This window comes from Poecilia latipinna, unplaced genomic scaffold (assembly GCF_001443285.1).
Source record: "Poecilia latipinna isolate Pla-1442-1.1 unplaced genomic scaffold, P_latipinna-1.0 Scaffold15, whole genome shotgun sequence".
Classification (NCBI taxonomy): Eukaryota; Metazoa; Chordata; class Actinopteri; order Cyprinodontiformes; family Poeciliidae; genus Poecilia; species Poecilia latipinna.
Genome location: NW_015112631.1, coordinates 575,541 through 597,189, shown reverse-complemented (window position 1 = coordinate 597,189; position 21,649 = coordinate 575,541). Strand labels below are relative to the sequence as shown.

At 38.4% G+C, this 21,649-nt stretch overlaps 1 protein-coding gene across 1 annotated transcript in view; it reads left to right on the top strand.

Moving 5' to 3' along the window:
• Positions 1–841: 841 nt before the first annotated feature.
• Positions 842–21,649, top strand: part of galnt17 (polypeptide N-acetylgalactosaminyltransferase 17) — a 28,938-nt gene continuing 8,130 nt past the window's right edge. Inside the window, exons 1-9 of the mRNA XM_015032849.1 lie at positions 842–966; positions 1,082–1,305; positions 2,478–2,661; positions 8,732–8,898; positions 15,508–15,682; positions 16,805–17,002; positions 17,665–17,782; positions 18,196–18,381; positions 21,175–21,312. Coding sequence (XP_014888335.1) covers positions 842–966; positions 1,082–1,305; positions 2,478–2,661; positions 8,732–8,898; positions 15,508–15,682; positions 16,805–17,002; positions 17,665–17,782; positions 18,196–18,381; positions 21,175–21,312 — 1,515 coding nt within the window. The remainder of the gene's footprint in view (positions 967–1,081; positions 1,306–2,477; positions 2,662–8,731; positions 8,899–15,507; positions 15,683–16,804; positions 17,003–17,664; positions 17,783–18,195; positions 18,382–21,174; positions 21,313–21,649) is intronic.

Sequence of the window (21,649 nt, the reverse complement as noted above, 5' to 3'; positions counted from 1 at the left end):
TGATGTAATTTTTAAATATTAAATGACTGATAATTTGATCAGTTTCTCAGTTCTTGAGTTTTACCAAATACTTTTTTACTTTTACTTGAGTAAAAACATGTTGTAGTTGTGTGCTCTGGGTTAATTTCTGCAGTTGGAGGCCACATAAAACCACTCCAGTGTCCGCAAACGGCCCCTGAGCCTCACTTTGGAGACCCCTGGCTTAGATTATCTTTAATATTGGAGTTTAAGTTTCTCTAAGAACAGTATTTTTTCTCTCTCAGTTTAATTTGAGCAGACACCTCCCCCCTCCCCGACCTGCTGCTGCGAAGGGAAATCCAGTCCAGAAGCCCGATAAAAGGAGAATACGAGGAAATAAACAGCCGCAATAAACAAGAACAGGAATAACAGGAAGACGTTATGTGCTGGGAGGACTGGAGGGACAAAATGTGAAGAGAAAGAAAAAGAAAAAAGGTCGCTTTAATTTTGTGCTCTTGTTTTGGCTGCTGCCGCCGCTGCTGCATCTCCGAGCGCAGATAGCTCCTCACCATCCGCGCATCTGATAGTGATAAACGGCTGAAGGAGGAAGAGCAGGAAGGGGAGGAGGAGGAGATGCTGGCTGGACCTTCAGAAGGATTTCCCTGAAGCATCTGTCAGCATCTCAGTCGCATCACTGCCGACTTCTGTCGGACGCGAAGGGAGAGGAACCCCAGAAGAAAAGCGCGGATATTTTCCTTTCTCCTAAATTATTCATCTGCTTTCTGCGCTCCGCACACACTGCTGTCTTTGTCCCACATCTTCAGAGGATGATTTCAAACGGAGAGGCGGCGGACGGCGCCCCGGATTGCTCCAGCAGAGCGACATGCAGCCTAAAATAACCCCGGAGTCGGACAGCAAAGCGGCGGATAAATCGTCTTCTCATCGGCGCACTGCTGGCTCTGGTCGCTCAAGCTTCCCTGCGGCTTTCCGTCCCGCTGATGTTACCCGGTGAGACATCCCTGCAGCCTCCAGATCGCCGCTGAACATCACCTGACCTTCCGCCCACCCTAAAAACCCCAAACAAACCAGCGCCCGAACTCTTTTTCATGGCTTTTGTCTTCAGAAGATGGAGGGTGTTACTGCTGCTCAACGTGCTGGCGGTCGCAGGGTTCATGACCTTCTGGGCCAAGTGCAACACCCGCAGCGTGCAGGCGGCCGGTCCGGAGGCTCCGGCTGACGGGAGGCGGCCCCGGGCCAACGGGACGGCGCAGGGGCCCAGCGTGAGCCACGAGGTGCTGCTGAAGAGGCTCAGCTCGCTGGAGGATGTGGTGTACCGGCAGCTGAACGGTAACAAAACATTTCCACTCAGATATCATCACAAAACAGCTGGGAAGTAAAACCCCGACACCTGTAAGGATATTAACTGGCTTTCTTTTTCACCTTCTGGACACTTTAAAACGTACGGCTGAAACGATTAATCTAAATAATCTTGATTAATCGACTATTAAAATAATCACCAGCTAATTTAGTGATTAACTGAAGTATACAGACTCTAAAATGGACATTTGATTAAAAAGAAAAACTGCACTAAGAATAAATATATTTTGCATTTTTAGATTAAAAAAGTAAATTGCTCGTCACGAAATACTCCTGAAGGCGCAGATTTAGCTTCCCCCGATTCAAATTCTGTAAAAAATAAATAAAAATAAATCCTACTATGCACCTTTTAATATCAAATTATTAACCCAAAAAATAATCAACCGATCAATATTCAGTATATTTTTTAGCTGCAGTTTCATATTTGTTACNAATTATCTATTTTTTGCATTTTAGGGAAAAAAAATTAGTTTAATTTTCCAAAAACTAATTTAATTAGTTCCTTTTTGCGTCTTCTTATGGATTTTAAATATTGTGTGTAAAAGGCTTAAATGAAAACTGGTTAAATGTTTTAAATCTGATTAATCGATTAATCATCAAAAAAATGATAAAATAATTGAAGCATACTGAAACTATTTCCCATTCCTCTTCACTAAACAGCCGAATCCCAGGCTGAGTAGATGGGAAGCATCTGTTAACATCAATGTGCAACACAGATTCTCTGTTGGATTTATTTCTGGCCTTTGAGTAGGCCATTCTCACACATACATCCAAACCATTCCATTGAGAGGCAAAGCTTCCCTTCAGTCTTTTGCACGTTTTCATCCAGGATTATTTAGCTTCATCCATCTTTACATCAATTATAATTAGCTTCTGTTGCTACACATTCCCACAGCATGATGCTGCCTCCACCATGTTTCACTGTAGGGTCACAGTTTAAATTTTTCCTCTACATCTAATGTTTTGTTGTGGTCAGGAAGTTTGATTTTGCTCTCATCTAACCAGCTTTTCTTCTTGCCACTGAAACAGATTTCAGTGATTCTGTTTATCAGTGAAGTTCATGCTAACGTTTCGCCATGCGGTTTGTAACCTTTGAACTCTTGTGAATTTGTTCAACCTGAAGGCTCGTCTCGGTCCAACAGGTCTGTCCAAGTCCCTGGGCCTGATCGAGGGCTTTGGCGGCCGCGGGAAAGGCGGCCTGCCCGCCACGCTCTCCCCGCTGGAGGAGAGCGACGCCAAGTACCTGAAGGAGAAGTACGGTTACAACGCCTACCTGAGCGACAGGATCTCTCTGGACCGGACCATCCCGGACCACCGGCCCAACAAGTCAGTCTGTCAGCCACAAAAAAAACAAAAAACTCAGCTTCCAAGGCCTTCTAACGTCAGATTACAGATTACACAAAATTATTTGGTGCTTTCAGCTGTGAAAATAAAACAAGTTTTAATAATTCAGAAGCGACATCTATTTCCATAAATGGAAACTCGACTCGCTGAGAATAGATGCACTTGGAACTTTTTCTGCTCTGCAAAGAAAATCCAATTAAAACTTTTGAAAATGTAATTCACATGGAAAACTTCAGTTGCAAGAAGTTAATTATTTCAGCAAAAGAAAAGAGATATTAGATTATCCCCACGCCTTCATCTGAATATGTAAGTCATTCTGCTCTGGTGCTTCGTTCAGGCTTAAACATCAGTTTTAAAACATATTTCCAGTTATTTTCAGCTTTCATATTAATTTCCAAGTTGTATTCAACCCATTACTGCTTCAACAGAACTTTATTCAAGTAAAAGTAAAAAAATATTTGATAAAAAGTCAATTCAAGTATAACTGATCAGATTATCAATCAATTAATATTTAACAATTACATGACCAGCCGGATCAAAATATACGGTTAAATGGAAATTTTTGTATTTTAAGGACCAAAATGACAATAATTCATTTAAGTAACAAAAAATAAAATCAGGCAAAAGAAAAATGTTTCCAAATCAGTAAAACACTTTAGAAACTTTAACAGAAACTGCAGGTGTGTGTCTGTGTCTGGTGAATTTCTGGTTAAATTTTGTTTGTTTTTCATTTAGAGGGTAGAAAATACAGAAATTTTACTCAAGTAAGAGAAGAAATACTTAGTAATAAAGTCACTCAAAGTACAGCGTAGTAACATACTCCTAAAAGGAAATAAATAAAAGGTTACTGAAGTGAATGTAATTGAGTTAATGTAAGTAGTTACTATCCAACTATGTTTATATCAACCATAACTTAAAAGAAATTTGACTTCATAAATTGATTGCTTGAAATTTGGTTTCTGTCTCTTTAAGAAACTCCTGCTCTTTCTGAAGCTCCGCCTTCAGGAAGTCATCACAACATGGCTCCTCTATTAACCCTTTAATAATCAGCGTTTCACTGAGACGCAGCTCCTATAATGAGCTCAGCAGCTGTTTGCTAATTGCTGCTGGCTAGTCTGAAGGAGCTGAGCAGGAGAGTTGGAAGCTTGGAAACTGCAGCTCTGAGAAGGAGCTGCGTCTTGAAGGCGGGGCTACGTCCACCGAGGCGTTTTGTTCAGCTAAATGGTTGCCATGGAGATTAAAGGATTTCTCAAACATGCATGAAAAAAATCAAAGCGACACACCAGGTGTGATTTGATGAGGGAATAACTTTACAACAAGTGAATTTTACATGACACTGCCTCTTTAAGTGATTGTAAACTAGTATTTGTAATTATCTATTAAAAAGGGGGGAATTATTTTTATTTTTCCTAATTTTATTTGAATATATTTTTCCACTTAAAGAGATAAATCATGATTTGAAAATATATTTTTTTGTATTTGCTCAGATTTATTTTTATTAAAAGTAGTTTGATGATGACAGAAGTGTAGAAACAGGATCTCTAAGGAGACTAAATCTGTATATTTTATCTTTATTCATGCTGTAAATGTTTTTACCGAATGTTTCTTTTTCTGGGAACATTTTCCCGACCCAGTTTTCTGCGTAGGTGAGCAGATTAAAAGTCTCTACCAATAACGGTCCTTTGCTCTTTGCTGCCACCAGCGGCATGCATGTGTGGGTCCCCCCCGTTTCTCATAGCGTGGAAAAGCGTTCTTACTTGTCACCGCAGGGAGTCTTACAGGATGGTGGGAAAAGAGCGGCATGCGAAGCGAGTCTGGGTGTGATATCTGCAGCAGCAGGATGTCAGCTGGAGCCTGATGAGCCTCGCTGCGTTTCATTCAGGCTCCTTTTACTCTGCAGAGCAGGAGGTGGCGGAGAAACACGAAGGCAAAGCGAAAAAAGGAGCTAAAAGACAAAAAAAGTCTAACAGCTCTTGCATTAATTTATTTAAACCTGCAGACGTGAAACTTTGTGAAGCCGCTTGCATCCATCCGCACCGCTGAGGGAATCATAAAGGATGATTACTGACACAGTGTTCAGTGACTCTGTACTTGTGAAGTGACAAGTTCTCACTCACATTTGAAACTATTCATGCTGCTCTCCTACACACTGCTGTTCCTGCTTGCATTGATCATTCAACTCTGCTGCTGCTGGAATCGCTGCAGTTTCTACTGCAGCTCCTGCAAAAACACTAAATATTAAGATATTTGCTTAAATAAGACAAAACTAACTTATAAGTAACTTTTCAACGCAATATCTGAGCTTGTTTTAGGTCAATAATTCCTTAATATTGATTAAAAAGTACTAATTCACTTAGAAGGAAAATGTCTTACTGGTATAATCTGGTATTTTTTATATTAGGGGATCAATTGACCTTTTGGGCATGAATTATCTTTGGTCTGTAAGTTCCCCTAATTGGTCAGAATATTTTCAGCTGAATTAACCAAAAGGTGAGTCTAGGCTAAGTTTTCCTTTCAATTTTAATGGGGACCTATTATGCAAACATTCACATTTTGTAAGTTCTGAAAACAACCTAATCGTTAAAACCCAGCCAGTTTTTGGCAATAAGTTAATCTTTATAGCTGTCTGGAAAAAGAACTGTTTCTAAAACCTCTGAAATGTAACGGAACAAATCAGCAGGCGCTGCAGTGTTACCTAGCAACCGCAGCAGAATTCCGCCCGTCACCTAGCAACCCAGGCTGAGCTCCAGCATGTTTGGTCAGCTGGTTCTACCGCTGTATGTGCTGTACAATGGCTCCTGGAAAAGACAAGTGTTTTGTTGTTGCCTTGCCTTCCAGAAACCACTTGTTACAGTCTTGTTGGTTGTACAGGAGGATACACTTCTGCTTCTCAAAGATGTACGGTTATATAATTACGCATCTGTGGCAGTCATTTTTATGAGTGAGTGTAAATGTTGAGTTGGGGGCCAGCAGCAGCTTATTTGGATCTAAAGTGACAGGAGGCTCTAAAACAGCTCAGAATAAGCAGAACTGAGCAGATTAAAATCTCATCATATAAGAACGATTTGAGCCAAAGGAATAGTAAACATAGTAGGTCATCATTAAGCATTTGGCATGCAGAGGTAAGTGGATTCATGTAAACAGGATGGGATTAAGTAATGTTGGTTCTCTGATATTTGAGTTGTAGTTGTGCAGACTGTGTGGTTGTCGTAGATGTTGTGGGATTCATAAAAAGCTATGCTAAGTGTTAATTTCTTAAGGTAAACTGTTTTCCCACAGCATCACAGGAATACTAATAATATTTGTGTATATCACATCATATCACATCGTATGGAGTTCTCTGGGTTGATTATGTTATGTTGATGAAGTGTTTCTTGAGAAAATAATTCCTCCGTTTCACACCAACTCGATTCACTTCACATCTTTAGATTTTTCAGTTTCCAGTTCTGCCTTCCATGCAGCGACTGGAGCTTTGAATATTCCCTTTCAAGTCCCGTCTGATGTTCGCCTTTTAACAATGAGATCAAAGCTGCTGCAGAAAAAAATGTGTTTGCAGTTTGAGGCAGTAAAAATGTTCTTTGAGATGCGGTGATCTTTTATTTTTATTATTTAGAAACTAGAACTTTTCCAGTGGAAGTGGATAAAGTTGTGAGTGGATGAAATATTTGTGCTTCTTTTCTTCCTCTTTAAAGTCTATATTTTTATTTAAAAAACATTTTCAACGAGTGTTTAAGAACTTTATGAGTGTTTTCAATTTGCTTCGAGGAACTTTCATATTCGTTATTTCTATAAGATTTTCCTAAGAAATAAATAAAGGTAATAACACATCAACAATCTTATTAGTCTCAATATATATTTTGTTCATGTTGTAAGTCGATTAATTATTAGTCTGACGGATAAACCCCTTAATTCTTAGGCCCTTAATTTCATGTTTGACTGAAATGGAAGTTTATTTAATGTCATTTGGAAAAGAGGAATCATATTCCATCTATAAAATCTCTGCAGGTCACGTGACGTCCAACCCACTAGATCACTGAGCCGACTTACCGTTTACGTTTTACAAAGGAATTTTAAAAAGCATTACCTGCAGGTAATTAACCTGTTAATGCTTTGAATGCAGCGTGCAGCTGCTGCTGAGTTACAAAGATGCAGGCACATAAAAAAAGGTGCAGGAAATATTGGTGGGGACACGTCCACACCAGTCCTTCAGGACGTTACGCCTAACTGAAGGACAGTTAGGCGTAACTGTCATAAGGACAGGTGTTGGCTACACCTGTGGCTTTAGATTTAGTTTCTGAGTTGACCAGTCAGAAATATTCCAGAAAGAATATGGGGATGTCAAAACGAGCTCAAGTCGCTCTCTGGAAATTATTGGTTTGAGAAAAGTCATTTCAAAACATTATTGGTCGAATGCGGTGTCAATCAAAAGGGGGGGGGGGGGGCCTAGGCCGCCCAATAAAAGTGTCATAATGGACACTGGCAGAGTTTAAAGAGGAGAAAACGGCAAGAGAATTCAGACACATTAATTTATCTGAATTTCTAGTTTCCCATGGATGGGACCCCATCAGTTAAGGGGTTAATTAAGTAGTTAACCATAGAAAAGACGAGGTATAATTACTATGTGAACAGAAATTTGGAAGGAAATGTGAGATAATTTTTCAGATTATTCTTTCGTACATGAGTTTGAGCTTATTTAACAGTTTCTCAGTGTTTCTATTTCAAATTTTGTCACAAATCTTTAGGTGCAGTAAAGCTAAATTGAAGGGAAAAGTTTGGCAGATTAAAGAAAAGCAGAACGGCTCGTTGGGTTTTGACTCCTTTAATAAACTGACAGGAAAACTCTTGAATTAATCTGGATCCTGATGCGTCAGCGCTTTATGATCCTGGTCTTCTTGTAAGATCGTCTTGCAGTGGATTGGATGTTTGGATTTGGAAACAAAATTTCAAAAGAACAAAAAGTAATCTTACAGATGTTTTAATTTGTCTTTACAAAAGATATATACTCAGAAGAAATTTGCTTTTAAACTAGATTAAACGTAGTTGTTGTGACTCATTTATATGTCAAATGTAATTTACATAATTACTATTATTATTATCTGAATTCAACTTGATTGTTCATAATTACAAAGTACAAAGCATGATTGATTTTTGAAATCTGAGTATCTGGTTTTGTCTTGTATTATCTTGCCTTCTGTTGATTTCGGTTGCTAGGATACGAACAGCTGTTGCTGTCATCAGTTGTTGTGATCTGATTGCAGAAGCTTTCACTACGTAACAGTGCTAATAAAAAATATAAAGAAAAACGGCTCAGTTGTTTGTGAAACTGGTTGAAAGGTCTGAGCAGCGCTAGGACCAGCCCCCTCGTTCTGATTGGCTGGATTTCACCGAACGTTTCTGCAGATAGCGGTAGGACTACAGTGAGATGTTAGAATAGCTTGATTTTGTCACAAATTATGCAAGTTTATATTGTCAGCACTTAGTGACAGTTTTAAGAAATACGCATAAAAAAACAACATAATTTATAAAAGTTTTAAGGAGCATCAGAGAATTTCTTCATCATAAAAACCCCAGGATCAATCATGATGTGGTTTAAAAATCTCTGACTAAAGTCACGATGAAGGTCAGTCATTCATTCAGTTGAAAACCTTGGATTTATTATTTATTGACTTCCATTTATCTTTTTATCTCACACTGTTATTGATTAAAGAGAGACAACAGAGGAACGTGAAGGAAGACGTAACCGCCTACATGAGAGCTAAACTTAGAGCTTCCTCACCCTTCCTTCCTCTTTGCTCTTCATTAGAGCTGTTTGAGCAGAGGTGAAAATAAGCCTCCTGTCAGCAGCACACACACACACACACACACACACACACACACACACACACACACACACACGCACTGTGAACACGGCAAAAGAACATGTGATTAAGCCTGCAGAGAAAGCTGCACGTTTTTCCTTCCTTTGTGCTTTAAAGCAGCAGTGAAGGATGAATATTTGGATGAATATTTGGTTTGCATTAAATTTAGCTAATATTTGCTTTTCTTTCTGCAGATGTAGAAAAGTCAGCTATCCCCGAGATCTCCCCCAGATCTCCCTCATCTTCATCTTCGTCAACGAGGCGCTGTCGGTCATCCTGCGCTCCGTCCACTCGGCCGTCAATCACACGCCGGCTCACCTGCTCAAAGAGATCATCCTGGTGGACGACAACAGCGACGACGGTCAGTACGAGAAATTAACATTTTTCTACTTCCATTTGGGTTCCTACTGTTGCTAAAAACAACCCACGTGTCTAAAAAAAAAAAAAAAAAAACCACCAAACCCGTTTTTTTTGGTAATAAGTTCATGTTTTTTGGTGTCTGGAAAAATGAGCCATTTCAAAAACCTCTGGAATGTACAGAGGTACAAATCAGCCCAGTCTGTTACCTAGCAACCTCACGGAAGCTCAGCTCGTTACCTAGCAACCTCAAGGAAGCCCAGCTTATTACCTAGCAACCTCAAAGAAGCCCAGCTTATTACCTAGCAACCTCACGGAAGCTCAGCTCGTTACCTAGCAACCTCAAGGAAGCCCAGCTTATTACCTAGCAACCTCAAAGAAGCCCAGCTTATTACCTAGCAACCTCACGGAAGCCTAGCTTGTTACTTATCAAACATCTATATCTTGCTGAAAAGTTACTTGTAAGTTAGTTTTGTCCTATTTCAAATCCAGATGTGTCCAGTCCAAAGTACTCAAGTACAGATACTTGTATCTGTACTTCTAGTAAAAATAGAAGACTGTTTCACTCAAAGTAAAAGTAAAAAAGTACAAATTTTGAAGTAATTTTCACCTTCAAGAATACAAAATTATTTCCAATAAGTCTAAAACACTTAAAAGGTTCTAGGCATAAAAAACACATTATCTTTTTCTTTTGCTGACATTCTTTATGTTTGTATAGAAATAAAAAAAAATACTGATATGCATAGTTTTTCTTCATATCTGGATAATTTAGATGCACAAAACACAGAGCATTCGTCACTATTCGTTCTTTGAGCCAAAAACATGGAAGGATTTTGAAAATAAGGCTACAGATGATGAACGTCTGATTTGGTTGCATCCGACTGAATGGTGAATTATAACATGATAAAACACTTTTTGTGTGAGGGGTGGATTTTTTTCTGTTATTATCTTTATCATCATGGAAGTAATAAGACATATATGAACATAGAAGGAGTAGAAAGTACAAATATGTTTCTTATAATCTGGGGAGTAAAAGTAAAAAATCCTTAGAAAGGTAAATACAGACCTAAAGTACAGATACCTGAAAAGTCTACTTATGTAAAAGTAGCAAAGTACTTTTACATCTTATTTTATAATTCTGTTCAAGTGTACTAAGATATTTGCAAAAATACTTGGTAAGATTTAATATTTTTGCAGTGTGCAAAAATACACCGAAAAAACACAAAATATCGCCAAGTATTTTTGTCTAATTGTTAGTACACTTGAAATAAAATACATTTTCAGTCAAATAAATAAGATTGTTTTACGTCAAAATTCACTTGCAGATTTTATTTCCACTTATAACAAGAATTTTTTCCTACTTTATGTGAAATAATTTGCCAGTGGAACTAGTATTTTTTTGTTTAAATTAAAAAAGTATTAACTTAAACTTACGTATCTTGTTGAAAAATTACTTTTAAGTTATTTAGTTTTTATTTTATGTGTACTAAGATATTTGTGCTAGAAACTAGGCAAAAATTCCTGATAATATTTTGTTTTTGCAACTGAAACAGTTATTTTAATCTGAGAAGCGAGTATGCTCTGATTCTTGCTTCAAATAGGAAAATAAGTATCGGTGATGGTGATAATAATTTACCCCAGAAACCTTAAAATAAAGAATTCACGTTTATATGAGAGATTATGAAGCGGTAATAACTTTAACTCAACCTTTTTTCACTAGGAAGAGACAAAATATCCTGCACAGCATCAGAGTGTCATCATTTTTGCCTGATTATTTAATATTCACAGGACAAAAGTCTACTTTCATGTCGCTGTGGGTTCAGTGTTTGGAGCCTTTTGTGGCCTGATGAGCCTCTGGGAAACGCTGCAGGTTTGTGTGAAGAGGAGCGTTGAGCGCGGTGACTGATGGCGTCCATGTCTTCCTCCGACAGACAGGCAGATAGAGACAGAGCGATCAGCGGCATGTCACAGGAAAACGTCCCCGTCTTGTTCATCGGGGGCTTTCTGAGATGAAAACGGTTCAAAGCAAACAGCAGAACAAAGAAACCAGAAAGACAGAGAGGTGTCGGAGAAATGGGATGGAACTGCAAGAAAGGAAAGGTCACAGAGTGAAGAGAGCTGAAGGAAATGACAAAAGGCAAATTAAGAGGGAAGGTCAGAGAAGTGGAGAGGAGGAAGCATGAAATAATGGAAGAGCTGCGAGAACAAACCAGGCTATTAGAGAAAGAGGTGGGGGGGGAGATAAATGAGGTCGGAGAGCGACTGCAGGATCCGGAAGAAGTGGAGGAAGCAATCCAGCAGAACGGAAAGCAAAGACGACTTTGATGGAGACGATGAAGGGAAGACACGAGGCTGTCAGAATTAGACAATTAAATGTTTTCAATAAATCCAACATAGAGGTTAAACGCATCAGTCAGGCCTCCGAACCAAGTTTAACTCAGGCTTGACCACATCACAAATGGTTCCTATTGCAACTATGTGACTTAATCTCTCCAGGCGCCATGATGGACATCGGAAGTGAGAATCGGGAGTATTGAACTGAGCAACTGAAATTGTTTTCCAAAGTTGTCTTTGCCAGATTATTCGTGGCTTCTACTTGTTCGAGTCGAGCTAATTTGTCTGTGAATGTAACTCACCTGGTTGGGGCTCATAGACGGCGGGATTTACAGAAGTTGGAAAGAAACCGACCCGAACCTCCTCCCTCCTGACGTGTTGATCAAATTAATGACTTTGTCTGAATTCATACCACATGATTTATATCACTATGCCATAAACAGNGTTTNCCCTTAAACCGGAGCAGCATTAAAAACGTACAAGACGAGATGCTAACCAGTTTTTTCCATACATGCTAGGCTACGTGACGGTGCGGCATCGTCTCCATGGTTACCAATGATTAGACCTGTACCTTCTCCATAATGCATATTTGATATCTTTTCAATCTATCATACTTTCTTATAAGATAAGTCAACGTTAGTCTTCTTACCTTGTAAAAAGTATTTGCTGCTAATCCGCGGTTACACCGAGGAATGCCAGTCATTATGATTGATGGCCGATATCCATCGCCGCCACGTCTTTCCTCATTAAAAGTTTTACAATAAAATGTCAAGTTTGGTTTCTACCCTTGTCTGTTTGCGAAGCCGGCCGCGCAGCACCATATGTCCATTTTTAAGGTGAAATCAACTAAATAGAAGCGACATTACATTACAAATGTCTGTTTTAAAGGAGTGGTTCATTTTTAGACCTTTGCTGAGGTTGATGGGATCAGAGGATTAGATCGGTTTTATTGACAAGTATTGGCTGATCACTGATAAATCGGTGCATCCCTAACAAAAACATCAGGTGACATGGTCACTAATGATAAAACAGCACAAATTCAAAGCAGCACAGCACCATGGGTAGTGATCGGACCATTTTGAGCCAAAATGATCCAATTTTTTTCATTGACAAATATTTGAGCACATTTGCATGGTTGAGGTGCAGAAACCTCCCATATTTACAGTGAAATTCTGCAGATTGTGAAGAAACCTCCAAATACAGATGTGATATATCCGAGGCGCTAGCAACAAAGCAGTAGAAAAAATACATGTTTGGTGAATATTAGCATACAGTAGAGTGATTCACACTGTAAGGTAAATAAATATAATCCTACATAAAAGAGGATTAACAGTCACTAACTCAGCTGAATCCATTTCAGAAACACACTCTGAGACTTACACTGCAAAAATACAAAATATTACCAAGTATTTCTGGTTCAGTTTCTAGCAAATATCTTAGTACACTTGAAATACAATAAACTTACTTAAAAGTAATTTTTTAACAATATATAGACTCTTGTTTTAAGTAAATAATCCCTTAATATTAATGAAAAAGTTCTAGTTCTTTTGGCAGTTTATTTCACTTATAGCACAACATTTTTCCCATGTTATAAGTTAATTTTAGTATAAGTAAATTTTAGAACTTTATCATTATTAAGAAATTATTTGCTTAAAATAAGCCTCTATTTCTTGCTAAAAAGTTACTTGTGAATTAGTTTATCGTATTTCAAGTGGACAAACATATTTACACTGGAATCTAAACCAGAACTACTTGGTGAGATTTTGTTTTTGCAGTGTATAATACTCACTTCACTGCCTCACACTTCCATTTTAGCCTCGTTTGCATGGCAGCGTGTTTGCATGCATGGTGTGTGTGTATGCGTGTGTGTGTGCGTGAGAGAGAACAAAAACACATGGGAAATTGCTTTGTGATCAAGAGCATGGGTGAGAAGGACAGAGATAAGAGCAAAGAGAAACACAGAGGGAATGTGAAATGTGTTTTTGTTTTGGGGGGAATATTTAAGTGTGTGTGCTGGTGTGTGTAGGGAAGAAAGCGGAGGTTTTGCTCTACTCCGGAGGGAAACGGCTGATGAGTTAATTCATGGATCAAAGGTGGAACCGTAGACTCCCTTTGGTGTTGTTTGGAGTCTGCTGCAGCTTAAAGAAAGCACCGCAGGGAACCATGACAGCAGATTTGAGTCATCTTTCTGCTTCACTGTATGCCGGGGTCATGTTATGAAATTCATTTTTGCAAATTTGTTTTGAAGCCTTCTTTTTGTGTGTGTTTGTTTTTGATTACGTCAGGACTGGATATTGCAGGGCAGTAAAACGTCGGAGGAAAATAAATTATCTCCTGGCGAATTGTATTAATTTCCAAACAAATCTATAACATTTTCCTGTATGGAGTTATATAGGAAATCTTTTGTTTGTTTGTTTTTGGCGTGTTCGTTCACATTTACAAATATATGCGTCTTGTATGCGATCCCCAGTGTGAACTGCAAACGACCTGAAAGTGTCCCGCATGCGCAGTAGAGGGCGCAATAACGTCACACATAGAGCGCGTGCTCAGTGTTTTGCTAACCGCCGCAAAAAATTAGGAGAAGAAGAGCTCAGTGTTGGCGGAAGTAAAGTGGATGCTAATGATGGAGTATAGCTTAGATTTTAACGTTGTTGTCCGACCGGAGCAGCATATTAACAACTTAAGCCTCAATTCAGACACGGCTTTTCTTCCCGCTTGCGCCTTACAGCGCGCAGAATAGTGACGTTTGTCGAGTATGAATGACGTTCAGGTCGTATGAACGAGACCTCGCTGTACAGACTCGGGTCACATTTGAAAAGATCAGATGCGTATCGAACATCCAAGTGGCCTGTGTCGCATTCGAAACAAAATCCGATCTGTGTTGTTCAGATTGTTACGAAAAGATCGATCAGATACAGGTCGCAGGGGAAAAAATCGGAACTGGGTCACTTCAGGCTGCAGAGTCAACTATCCTTAGAACCTGCTCAGTGTTTGCCAACCGTCATAAGAAGAAGAAGTGCTCAGTGTTTGCGGAAGTAAACATGGATGCTAACGGTGGAGCTTAGCTTACGATTTTGAAGTTGTTGTCCAACCAGAGCCAGCAACTTAATCCTCATTATATAGTCTGCCATGGCTGTTGTTATTCTTCCTGCTTGCGTGTATCTGGACGCAGAATAGTGACGTCTGTCGAGTATGAATGACGTTCAGGTCATATGACTGCGACCTGGAGGTTCAGACTCGGTCACGTTTAAAAGGATCAAATACGTATCGGATTTGGTGTTCAGACTGTCAAGAAAAGACCAGATACGGGTCGCATAAAGAAAAAAAAAATAGAAAAAACAACTTCTGTTTAACTTCAGGCTGCGGTGTGAATGTAGCCCAATTCAGTGTTTCATCAGGACGAAGTGTAACACAGAGCTTTGCTTAACTGTAAGCAACAGCCTGAGTTGTGTGTCGGATTCCTCTGCTGGGATCGGCTTAATTTCCTAAGTCTGTGTCCTTCATGCTCTGCTTTCCATTAATCTGTCTGGAACTGAAAGTCTCAGAGTAAATTATTCTGCTGGCGCTTTCCCGACGCATTTTCTGTGAAAATGTGACAAGGTCAGACATAGTAACGTTCATTCACAGCAATGTACATGCGGCTGCGTGTGCAGTCATTTGTACAGATGTCAAAAAGGTTTAAAAGGAATAAATGTTGAAGGCAGCGACACTAAAACGTGCTGACAGGGCCAGCCTTCAATTTGAATACTAAATATTTTCTAAACAGTCAATAAGTTTTATAAGTTAAATATTTGGAACTAGTACTTTTTCATCAATATTAAGGAATTATTGAGTTTAAACAAGCTCCTATGTATTGTTAAAAAGTTTCTTGTAAGTTAGTTTTGTCTTATTTAGTGCAAATATTTGCACTTGAAACTAGACCAAAACTACTTGGTAAGGTTTTGTGTTTTTTGCAGTGTAGCGATGAATAATTACTATAAGGTGTTACTTTCTCAGCCTTTCACTGTCATATGATCAAAATCAACAAACATCTGTATTTCCTGAAGGTTCTCTTGTTATTCCCGTTTTGAAGAGTGTTTGTTATCGGCCCCTATAAGGAAAGCTATAAAAACTGAAATGTTTAAATACAGTCATCTGGATTATTTACCACAGATCAATAATGTTTGAAAGGTTTAATCGCCAGATTGTTGGTCTTTAATCTGTTGCAGAGTGAATTTATTTTCCAGCTGGGATTAGCGAGGTGTGAGAGTTTTCTGAATCTGTCGTGTTTGTTTTACAGAGCAGCTGAAGGGACCGCTGGAGGATTACGTGAACAAGCGCTACCCTGGACTGGTCAAGATCGTCAGAAACCAGAAGAGAGAAGGACTGATCCGGGCCAGAATCGAGGGCTGGAAGGTGGCGACGGCGGAAGTCACCGGGTTTTTTGATGCCCATGTGGAGTTTACTCCGTCATGGTGCGTACCGTCCTTCATCTTTTCTGTAATGATATTTTAAATTTCTTCAATAGACAAACAAATTTTAGCCTGTGCAGAGATTCAGGGAAGGATACTTGGGGCAAAAACAAAATGTAAGCGCCCATTAAAACATCGTAGAAATCTGATTCGCTTTAGGAAGTGTTTCTATAGCAACACAACACGGCTTGGCTGAGAAAACAGTAGAAATAACAAAATCAATAAAAGAAGTTAAGATTAATGATATTGTTGTTTTGAGACCATTTTCAATAAATAAGCTTTAAATTCTAATGAACCTTTAACACTGGAACTGGAAGACATTTTAAATATTCAAAATAAATAAACAAAACAACAATTAAAAAGAATTATTAAGTCTCTGCAAACAAAACTGTCCTTCAAAAAATGATTTAGTTGAGACCAAAACATCAGACTGAAGACTTTTATCATCCAGTTTTGGTAGAAAGAGAGAAACTATAAATCATGCAAATGGAAATTATTGAGCTTGTTTAAATTTATTGCGACTGACTTAAGGACAAGCTTACTTGTGTTTAAGTAAAGTTATATCTAAGTAACTGTACTTTCACATTATTTTGTTTTCTTTCCATGTGTGGTGCAGATAATCATCACGTCTGTTTTTCTCTATTTCTGGCTTGTTTTGATATTTTTACATAAACATTTAGGAGGAAATGAAATGATAATATGAATTATTATTGATAAACAAAAGCTTTACACCTTCAGGTGTATATTTCCATCTGCCCACCGTTTGTCGCATTAGGGTTATTGCTGGGCTAAGCCCCCTATTGTTGGTCACTGATTAAAGCTTCCAGTATCAATACATTTGCAGCCATATTGTCAGGAAGAAATGTAGCCTCCAGCTGTATCAGAGGATTTAATTCAGCCGTTCTTATCAGATTCTCATGCAGTCTAAGACAGGATAAATTTAATTAGCACTCAGAGGATTGGCGTTCTGAAGCAGAAGCTGAGATAATTAGAGCGGATTCATTAAGACAAAGCATAATACTCCCTGATTGAAATTTGTGAGAAGTTCAGAAACTTTGTGCTGCTGTTGGGTTTGTGTGTGTTTTTTATTTTATTTTTTAAGTAACATGTTTGTGTTGTGGTCAGGGCCGAGCCGGTGCTGGCCAGAATAAAAGAGAACCATAAGAGGATCATCCTGCCATCCATCGACAACATCAAGCACGACACCTTCGAGGTGGAGCGCTACGAGAACTCGGGCCACGGCTACAACTGGGAGCTGTGGTGCATGTACATCAACCCGCCCAAGCAGTGGTGGGACGAGGGAGACATGTCCGCACCCATCAGGCAAGAAACACTCACCCTAAATACTGTAAAAAGCATTGACCAAAGTTCTTGGGCGTTTGCATCAAAATGAAGGAATTATAGACTCAAAATAAGCTCCTATTTCTTGCTAAAAAGTTACTTGAAAGATAGTTTTGTCTTACTTCAAGTGAACTGAGATATTTTCACTAGAAACTAAACCAAAAATACTTGGTAAGATTTTGTGTTTTTGCTGTGATGTTTTTTTTCACACACTTTCTGCAAAAATCTGCAGCTTTAATATTGATGAAAAAGTTCTAGTCCCTCTGGAATATTATTTAACTTATAACAAGACATTTTCCCCTAGTTATAAGTGAACTAATCTGCCAGTGGAACTAGAACTTGGTTGCTAGGCAACACGCTGGGCCTGGCAGGGGGTTGCTAGGTAACGGTGCAGTGGAACATTCTACCAGTGGAACTAGAACTTTTTCATTAATATTAAGGAATTATTGACTTAAAACGAGCTGCTGTATCTTGCTGAAAAGTCACCTGTAAGTTAATTTTGTGTGTACTAAAATGTTTGCACTGGACCAAAAATACTCGGTAAGATTTTGTGTTTTTGCAGTGATAATTGCAAAAGCTTGTTAATTCAACAGGTTTTCCTTACAGTTTCTAAATTGTCTTTATCGCTGGTATTCTTGCTGCAGGACTCCTGCCATGATTGGCTGCTCCTTCGTGGCCAACCGGGACTACTTTGGGGAACTCGGCCTGCTGGACTCGGGCATGGACGTCTACGGAGGGGAGAACATCGAGCTGGGCATCAGGGTTTGTGTGTCACCCACTTTCCTTTTGTTCTTGAGTACTCTTTACGCCCGCAGGTTTAAATGGAGCAGTGGCCGCTGTAGCGTGGCATCACTGATAAATGAGGCCCCATTAAGTCTCCAGGAGGAGCGGTCCTGTGTGTGCCGCTGACAGCAGGCCCATAAAGATAAATAGGTCACATGAAGCAGGAAGCTTTGGGAATTTGCTTCTGCACACTTTCATTTAAAAGTCTGTCGTATTTTAAACTGTATTTTATTCAATTCTGCAGCAGAAAAGCAAATACTACAATACTCTCATTTAGTGAACTCTAAGCATCAGAGGATAAAGTAAAAATCCAAACTGCCTTCATTAATAAATTTTTTATAATTATTTTCACCAGCCCATGTATAGATGCTTGTGGAACATTTTGCCTGCAGGTTTGGCTCTGCGGCGGCAGCATGGAGGTGCTGCCTTGCTCCAGAGTGGCTCACATTGCTCGAATGAAGAAACCTTACCACAGCAACATCGCCTTCCACACCCGGCGCAACGCTCTGCGTGTGGCAGAGGTCTGGATGGACGAATACAAATCCAATGTGTACCTGGCCTGGAACATCCCCATGGAGGTGAGGAACTACGATGCTTAGCTTGGTTACACCTTCAGTTGGACCGATCTCCTTGAAGACAGAAACTATCTCAGGGTGTTTCCACCTGACAGTCCGGTAAACTCGGTTTGATCAGGGATCAAAATGGCAACATTTGTTGCTCTTCAGCTGCTGCTTTTCTTTCACACTCAACTGCATCAAACCAATCAAACGCTTTGAGAAACTGTTCCCCTCCTCACCTGTGGGGGCGCTGCAACAAGCCCCACATGAAAATCTCTGAAGACACTGGATACATTTCCATTAAGCTTAAAAATCCACAATTTGACATTTTGAAAGTAAAATTGTGTAATGGAAACAGCAATTTTGAAAATAATTCTTGTTTTTTGACAAAGTTTTGGCACTAGGAAGAAGTGTTTTTTTGTATGGAAATTAGAGCATTCTGGAAACACTTTTTATTGCATCACAGCTACATTTTTTGCTACTGTAGCTGTTTATACACTTCAAGTGATTAACAGCCGGATGTTATCACTGTGGGAAAAGAAGAAGACGACAGGAAGTGGTAGGAGGATGATGGCGCTCGTTTTTTAATGACTTATTGTATTAACAAACTTATTCACGTGATTTTAATTGCCTTTCTTGTTTAGTGGAAGTTTTGCATACGCTTGTAATGGAAATGCAGCTACTGAGTGCAGCTTCCTTCTTCATTAAGTGTAAATAGAAATGGAGTGGCATGAAATTTTAGAATAATAAGAAAGAAAAGTGTTTGAAATGTGCTGAAATGTTCCTAAATAACGAGAGTTTAGCTTCAGGATAATATACGTTCTATTGTTTGACTGTCAGGATAAAGACTTGCTGCAAAACGTTTGGTAAGAGCTCTACCTGAACAGCATCAATCTCACAGACTCCCAGTGAACTACAGCAACAAAAAAAGTATTTATAAAATATTTTGTCTATTTTCCATTTAAGTTTAGCTTCAACTTTACAGATCGTCAATGTTTTTGTTCTGTTTTTTCCCCTTGATTTTTTATTCTAATCATTTGCATCAATTAGTACATGCAAACAAACAAATGTTTATTTAACACAAAATACCATTATTTTATTTACTCATACCAAATCCTCCGAATAATTAGCGTTAATAACACAACATAATGTAGCTGCTTATGTGCTTCATTTTTCTCTAATCCTCAAAGAAATTTATATACAGTACTTACAACCAGGGAAAAATGTGTTTTTGAAAATTAATTAGGTGTGAGACACTGCAGACGTCTTACTGCCCTGTCGGTGTTAATTTAGTGCAGCGATCACAGCAGCATCAAACTAATTAGCATATAGCTAATTAGCTTACATACACTGACTTCTAAAGCAATTTTTATACAACTTCAGCAAATGTTCAGGCTGTCCCTGATAGTAATACACAAATGCTTTGTATTTTCTTTACATTAATTCACTAATGTGCTCCAACAATGCAGCTAACCTACAAACTGCTATCTCAGATGCTACGTCTAATTTTATTGTGTACATTTAAAGGCAATGTAAAAAAAACTAAAAGTGAATCACATTTAAATGACTGATGTTACAGAAAACAGCAGAAAAATAACTTTTCAGACAGAAAAAATTAACAAAGCTGTACAGCATAAACCTGTTGTTAATTTCTAGCTAATTTTTAGAATCTCTTCTGATTAATAACTTTAACTTTTGGTTTGATTTTGACAGATAAATTATGATCGAAAATGTCTGAAAATAATCAATGTGAAAATCTCAATATACAGTAAAGTAAGACACATTCAGAAGTTTGTAAACAAGTAATAAGTAGAGTTACTTGCTACTTTCTGGTAAAAAAGTTCAGAAACACAAGCAAAAAGGACTCAAGATAATGGTTGTAATGTGTTACAGATTGCTACTTTAAATGTTATAAAATAGATTACTGTTAGTTTATTGTTTTTTATTAATTTATCCATACAAATATGGCTAAATTCATGGTAACATTGACATTTTTGAGGGATTTCTAATTTTTAAAGAAAATCTTTGCAGTAGCAAAATTCCTTTATTAAAATGTCCAAATAAAGAAAAGGCAAATGTATCCATGTTGATGGTAAAATCAGTTTAAAATATCCAAAATTCTAATGTTTTTTGCTCCTTTTTGCACTGCAAAGCAAGACATACAACTCAGGTTCCGGCCAAAACGTTTCTGGGGCCCGAGGCAGATTTTTACTTGGGGGTTCCTCATACCAACATGTCAACACCAGATGCTTTATCATTCCTCAGCTACTCTATTCTACCTGCTGTCATTAGCATCTTTTATAACTATCTTACGACATAGCAGTGTTGTTATGATGTTAACCTTACAGGAGTAAAAAACTAAAAAAAATGGATTTTAAAATCCAGAGAAATATTTAAGTGTGCCATATTAAGTACTTGAAAGTAACACCAGCTGATGAACACTAAATTTACAATAAGCAAGATAACAAGTTTGATATCTTACATCAAACTACAGCAGCCATCAAAAGGAAGACATCAACTATTATTTATGCAACGACGATAAAAACAATGTGTAAATTGATTTTCCATTTGTAGGAGCATATTACTCTGTTATTTTGAATGTATATATTATGCTAGCTTGGTGCTTTTGGAAGCTTTAAGCAGCCGCTAAACTCGCATATGCTTTGGGCCGGCCCTGACACAACTAATACCATTAACTTTCCCAGCGTTTGACAAAATAAATTCAGACTGTGACTCCTTCACCTGGAATTGGGGAGTTGCGTCAGTATTTCACATTTACAGACCAGGATTGTACCAGTGGTTTGTGTTTTGCAGAACCACGGCATCGACTTCGGCGATGTTTCTCAGAGAGTCGCACTGAGGAAGAATCTGCAGTGCAAGAGCTTCCAGTGGTACCTGGACAACGTTTACCCAGAAATGAGGAGGTACAACAACACGGTGTTCTACGGAGAGGTGAGTTGGTGGTACATAGTTACATTTATCTGAGTAACTGTTTTGAAAATGTTTTTTTAGGAATATTTTTACTACACTGTACTTTGAGCAATTTTATTATGAAGTATTTCTACTCTTACTTGAGTAAAATTTCTGGATTTTCTACCTATTGAATGAAAAAATAAACATGTTTTGATGCAGACACACCTGCAGTTTTTGTTAAAATGTTTTATTGAAAGTAAGTTTTTTATTGATTTGGAAAATTTTGCCTGATTTTTTTTTTTTTTTTTTTTTTTTGAATTTTTTTTTTTTTTGTTTTTAAAAAACCAAAATTTCCCCTTAACTTTTGTTTTTGGCC